Genomic DNA, 6,805 nt, shown 5'->3' on the forward strand with positions numbered 1-6,805 from the left:
TAAACATTTGAACATAGCTGCAGTAACACATGTTAAATAACCATAAGGGGAGTAGAATTCACACACAACATGAAAGTTTTGAGTTCATGAACCAACCTTGAGATAGCACTTACCAGTTTGATGGCCACATATTCATTAGTATAGAGATTTTTTCCCAGCCGCAGCTCTCCAAAGTTCCCGCAGCCAATTTTTTTACCCACACGGAAGTTTGGGCCAACCATAAGAACTCCAGAATTGGTCCCTGAACTCCGGCCCCCATGTCCAGTCCTGCTGCCTGCTGTCTTAGACATCTTTTTCCCTTCCTCTGTCTCTCCCTTGCCCCCTCTCTTGTCAAAATCCATAAGCTTGTGGTACCCTGGCCTCTCCACGGTTATTCTCCAGCCATGCAAACCATAGAAACTCCAATAACAACGACAGAGGATGCTTTTTTTCGTTGTTTTTTTTAGGGAGGGGGAGGGAGACAAATCTCACAAGACAGAGGAAAGGTGTTGACTGCTAAAATGTGCAATGGTTCACAAGACAGTAAAATAAGATCAAACTATAGCTGAAGTGCCCCCGTAGGTCAATCAGGAAGGCTCTCTTGCTGCGTGCTTCCCTTTTTCTTTTCTTTTTTTTCCTTCTTCGGGTGCCTTGTTTACCAGAGGGGCTCCTTTCTTGTGTGTTTCTCCAGCTTCAGTCTCAGAGTAGCATGTCCCTGCCTGAGGAATAGGCAGGTTGTGCAAGGATGTGCCCACAGACACACATACAATACTAGTCATAAAAAAGTACTCCAAAAGCCAGCTACTGCATCCACAAGGCCACTTGGGAACATCTCCTGGAGTGCCTCATTCCTTCTGGTCAGCCTTCAGTGATACAGTGGGCAGACTCCATGTTGCAGGGCCACAGCAGACGAGGCAACCCAGAGTTTTACAGAAAACAGCGACGACGGAGACAGGTAACGGATGGGTCTGATGAACTGGATACCTGCAAGAGTAAATAAAACAGACACAAATCAAACCATAGGTTATGCTGGCATGTGAAGTGCAAGTAACCTCACTTATTACTTAAGTTGTTAATATCTTGTGGCTGATTTGACCGTTTAAAATACTACAAAAAACACTTATTTTGTGAATCGTGTTCACTAATTTCAAGTGAGATAACCTCCTCAGTGGCTATCCTATTATACACTAACAATGAAATGCACTGTCAAATACTTTATATGCATTATTCAGGGAAAAAAAACTTAAACCCTTTACTTGCAGATCAAATTATGTCTACCGTGGCCATTCCTTACTACAGCTGAAATGAGATCTTGCTCCAGACCGGTGCAAGGCAAATTCAATAAAGTAATCAATATGAGCAGAAATATTCCACAGTGGACCTCAGACATCAGAGAAAAGATCTCTTTTACAATTAAACATATTTTTGAAAGCCCAAAACACAGCACCTCACAGCAGTTTTGTAGATAAACTTGCATTTGAATATAAGAGACTCATTTTCTCTAAATGTTGTGAGACACTGAGATAAGTTTGAAGCTCATTCTTCAACAGTTTTTTGCAGGTGTGCCGATCCCCAGATAAGAGAATTACAACTGTGAAAATTGATATGCAGAGGCTAGGATTAGAGATAAATTTTAAAAAAAGAACACATTTCTTCACATTTGTAAAGCTGCTTAATGGTGTGAAAAGTTACCGGGTATAAAAAAATGTGACAAGATAGCAAAGTACACTGTTATAGAAGCAACATACGACACAAACAACATCAGCCACAAGCTAATTTCAGTGTAATTGCACCATCTCTGTGCAGCTTTTTGAGAACAATTAAAGGCAGACATCTCTGTCCAGGGCGGCTCTCTCAACTCCCCCATGTCCATGATCTAAGATGTTGGTGGTTCTGAAGAGAGCAGGTAATGCAAGCACTACCAATGGGCAGCTACTCCTCTCTTATGGAAAGGCACTTACACGGATCAATGGCTGCTGTAATGCCTCATCTCATCACAACATTTGCATCATTGGGAAACATATTATTGGGAAGGATTTGGTCACAGTCTAGTCTACAGCTAACTCAGCTGTATCCAACAGACTAATAAAGAACTAGGCTTTAACCTTTATAGCACTAAAAGACAGTATTATCAGACACAGGTAAGCTGATAATGGGTGAGTGCTATTATTACACATTACACATAACATATCTGTTAAGAAGACTCATTCACACATATAATACCCCTGTTGTGCACATTTATCCTGCAAATAATGGAGGAGATGATACTTTCCTGGGGGAGGTAAATCTATATTGAAATACAATATACAGTTGCTGCTGAGACTATTTGATGTATAATATAGGCTACATATGAGTAAATTAACAACCTAAAATCCCATGTACATACTGTCTATGTCTGTATACTGACAACAGCACTAAGCAAGTCTGAGACAAGGCCCATTTATAAGCCAGGTATGCAGTCAATCATTACACGGTCATGTCTTCCTTGTCACATAATTATACTGTACAACTTCAATAACTGGACTGCTTGGTCATAAGATTAGAGGTACAGATAAGGTGGCTAAAGGCTATTACAACTAAACTAAAATGTCTGCCCACTATTGCCAATAACTTCTCCTCTCACGATCAGACAAGTGAAATAGTCAGTCAAGAAAAAAAAAAGGATACTCATATTTGAATATCAGCGTTTACAGCAGGGTCCAAAGGTCTAATAAAATCACTTTCCCATACATGTGAATTAGAAAGACTCTTGAACCCGATTATGTGACTAAAAAAACCCAGAGAAAGATCAAAATAAGAAGTTTTGGTCTCTGTTTGTCTGATCATGTTGGGCCATATGTCTAACCTGACTCATTTCAGGAAGTTGTGTATTGTTTTTCGCGTCAGCTGTTTGATGCAACTAACAAGGTGATAAAAACACATCTATATTTTTTTGGTTAGCAATATAATCCAACTACTGAAGTCTCCTTCATAAATACATTGACAAAAACACGATGAATGATGATGATGATATCTGGTTAAAGCTCAGTTTTATAAAGGCAGACAGCTTGCTACAATTATCTGTCTGTACAGCTGGCTTGCACTAACACGACGTAAGACGAAAAAATATGAATCTAATTACAAACAGAAAGCGTCCAAATGACATAAAGCAATAGTACCAAGAACATATTGCCAAATTTAATCCGCCTGAGGTGCAAAACTTAAACTACCTGCCTTTAAAAGGTTTAAATGTTAATGATAGCTAATAGCAGCTAACTGGCTATCGACTGTCATTATGAAGCGATAGTTTCTGGTGATTTGATCTTAAGTACCTGATTTCTATCCATGCACCGAGTTAGTTTACTGATACAATACTCAGTATAGAAAAAAAATACAATCCCACAAGCAAAAAAAACCCTCGTCGATAAGTGTGATCAGACAGCCTAACCTGATCAGACTACTAGCTGGTACGGCGGCAGACAAGGCCAGATACTCTATTTAAGCTAAAATCATCCTCATATCAATCAATCAATCAGTCTCCAAATCGCTTCCATTGATCAACGTCTTGCCTTGTATCCATACAGCAAAAGATGGCACAAAGTAATCTGAAGTTAGAGGTTTACCTTCTTCATGTTGCAGCTCAAGTCCGACATGTCACACACACACAGCTAACCGAAGCTAAGCTAAAATAAGCTAAGCTGGCTAACACACCGACCAAAACCAAAAAAAAGAAGAAACACCACCGCTCCTTCTCGGCCTGATATATTATAAAAAACTGAATATAAATGCACAAAAACTGAATAACAAGTCGTAGCAGGACAGGGCATAAATAAAATATTCATTGATTGATTGACATCCCATCCTATGCTAGCTGCTTAGTTAAGTTAGTTAGTTAGTTACTTAGTAAACGCTTAGTAACAAGCGACGACGTTGTTGTTGTTGTTACGGATGCTAACTAGTAACAGAGAAACGTTATTAAAATTAAATAATAAAAGATGGTATTTGTTTCACCTGTATGTGTTGTTTTTTTTAAGTTCAGGTTTTTTTTAGCTGCTTTCGTTAACCTGACTGCTGCCGGGCAACTCCTCCGGAATAATAATAATAATCCTAACACACCGACTTGCTCAGCAGCAGCAGCAGCAGCAGCAACAGCAGCAGCCGGGATTCTTACCTTACATTAGCTTAGCCACTTAGCCACTTAGCATGCTAGCACACCAGTGTGAATGAACGTCAATATACGACGAGACCGATGGTGGTGATGATGATGTCTTTTTAAAAAACAAAACAAAAAACAAAAAAAACAATGGCTGACGACTGAATCTGAAGAAGTGTGTTACCTTTAGTTAGACATTAGCTATCGAAAAAGGCAGCAGCCCCAAGACATGTTTGGGGTTTTTTCTTTTTTGCGGACGTGGTGGGTATATCTTTCTCATTCCGTTTCTCTTCTTGTCCCCACCAAGTTGCTGCTAGTATGATTTCGCTGTTGTCTCTTTAAGCTCTTTCGCCGATACCAGCAGGACACAGCGTCACTGCGTCACTGCGCTACGCTGGAAAACTGACGTAACTGGTTTGGTGAATAGGTGAATACCTGCGTAGGGAAGCTTATATTTTAATTTACATGCATATTTTTTTGTATATTTTGTTACATACTCATTATTACCCAGTGTAATATTTGTACTGATATGACTCTGTTTCTATATACACCCTGATGTCCGTATTTTTCCAAATTTTAAATAAAGATTTTCATTGAAGAAAAAAAAAAACCTGCGTAGGGTAGCTGCCCCCAGCCCCAGAGTAAAAACCACTTGTTTGAGGAAAAGTTGCACTTCTTCTTCTTCTTCTTCTTCTTCTTCTTCTTCTTCTTCTTACACAAATGAAATTAAGATGGAGTGAAGACAGTGACATGTCAGTACACTTGTACTGTTCTTTGGTTCAACAACTTAACACAAAATAGACAGGGGCCCCAAGCAACAGGTAGGCTACCTTGGAGGCTCAGACCCCCGAAAAAAGAAGATTGACTCACTAATTTCATTCTGCTCTTAGAGAATATAAATAATAACAAAAAATATAAATCACTTGTTAGTTTGCTTCATGGTTAATTTGCAAATACATGCATTTGTCACCAGCACCTCCTAGCAAGCCGGCAGGTAGGGAGTCCCATTAGGGACATTCCCATAGTCTTGTTGCATTGTCTGACATAAGACTTATTTATTGATTCCACTTGTGGGAAATTCACTTGCTACCTTAGCGGACACAACAAGCAAAATTAAGGAATAAAAAATATAAAGACAGTCCTATATGTATGTGAAGGGTCTAAGGGGTTCCATTAAGCTGTCATTGATATGAACTAATGTCAGACGTCTCTGGGGGGCCCCTTCCAGCTCGGGGCCTATAGGCTGGGTTGCCTGCCCTGTTGCAACACCTCTGAAAATAGAAAATTTATGCCCTAAACTGGCCGCAGACTGGCAAAGAAGTATGGCTCCAAAAAGTAATTTACCATCAGCTGTGGCACTCTTCAATAAGGGACTGTTTAAATAGATCTGCACACACACACACACACACACACACACACACACACACACACACACACACACACACACACACACACACACACAACACACACACACACACACACACACACACATTCTTAATACATAAACATGTTTGAAATGTTTTATCCATTTTAACCTGCACCCACACAAAGCAGGATACTGACATTGTTAGTTATTTATTAAATAAAGTCACACATTAATTTTCTGCTTGTCTGTCAGTGTGTGGTGTGCAGTGTTATTGTTTGTCGTTTTTATTGTTCGTTGTTTTTTCCTGCCAGAGCCAAAGAAAATTTTCCATCTCATGTAAGATGAATGGACAATAAAGTTTTTTTTCTGACTTCTGAGTAAACATGATCTCAAACATGGATTTTAAAAAAATGTATTTTACACGTGGGTCATAATTATAGTCAGCAATGTTTTGTAGCCTACTATTGTTTTCACTATTATCCTAATCATATTTTGAGAAATTAACATATTTTTCACAGGTGCAAATAGAACTTAACTTAAACCATGTTGAGGAATATAAAACAGATTTATTCAACAACTATTTGTTGAATAATAGTTGTTCATCTTTCCCATCAACTATATAATGCTGTGATAATGTCAATGAAATTATTTCACAATAAGACAGCAAGTCACGTGAAAGAAAATGATCTAGTTTGGTAGCAACAAGTTTGCTAGTTGCTCCACTGGTTAAAAAATGCAAAAGGCAACAAATAGATAAATAAATAAATCACTTGTTTACAGTAAATCTTCTGTGATGTTGAAGTACCTTTAAGTTTTGACCTTTGACCTTTAAACACTAATCTACTTAGTTCATCCTTGAGTCCGAGTGAATGTGAAGAATCATGTCCACGAGAATGAGATAGACAACTCATACGACTCATAATCAACATATAATTTTATTTCACATTTCTGTGTTGCAGTGCTTTCTTACAGAAAGGAGCTTTTCTATATTTTCTTTTTTTCCCCCATGTGGCTACTTGGCATTGTGGCCAGCTAAATGATGCTGGAGGAGACGACCCTGTCTTGAAGAGTAGTCTTCTTCAACCAAAACATGAACAGCCTCTTTCAAGCAAACTCACACCTGCGTCAAACTAAACCCATCCTCTAGACGCCTCTTGAAGAAGATCAAGATTAAAGTTTGTCTTCTAAAAAGAAACTCATATGTGACTGTACAGCTTTACATGCCTTTAAACCACTGTTACTGCACAGCTCCTGCCTCATGTCTACAGTTTAAACAGGCATTGAATAAAACTTGCTAAATAAAACTTGTGTGTTATGTGCACTGGTGT

At 38.8% G+C, this 6,805-nt stretch overlaps 1 protein-coding gene across 4 annotated transcripts in view; it reads right to left on the reverse strand.

Moving 5' to 3' along the window:
- The window catches only part of csnk1g2b (casein kinase 1, gamma 2b), a 36,770-nt gene extending 32,305 nt beyond the window's left edge, over positions 1-4,465 (reverse strand). For 2 of the 4 annotated variants that reach the window (XM_083969977.1, XM_083969974.1), the window contains exons 1-2: positions 4,296-4,465; positions 114-963 (exon numbers count right to left, since the gene is read on the reverse strand). In XM_083969977.1, the coding sequence (XP_083826103.1) occupies positions 114-341 (228 nt within the window). In that variant the 5' untranslated portion in view covers positions 342-963; positions 4,296-4,465. Of the gene's footprint in view, positions 1-113; positions 964-3,969; positions 4,044-4,129 lie in introns of those variants that run through there. The other 2 variants (XM_083969975.1, XM_083969976.1) reach the window with 2 other exon arrangements.
- Between the last annotated feature and the right edge of the window lie 2,340 nt (positions 4,466-6,805).

The sequence above is a fragment of the Trachurus trachurus genome (genome assembly GCF_905171665.1).
Source record: "Trachurus trachurus genome assembly, chromosome: 4".
NCBI lineage: Eukaryota > Metazoa > Chordata > Actinopteri > Carangiformes > Carangidae > Trachurus > Trachurus trachurus.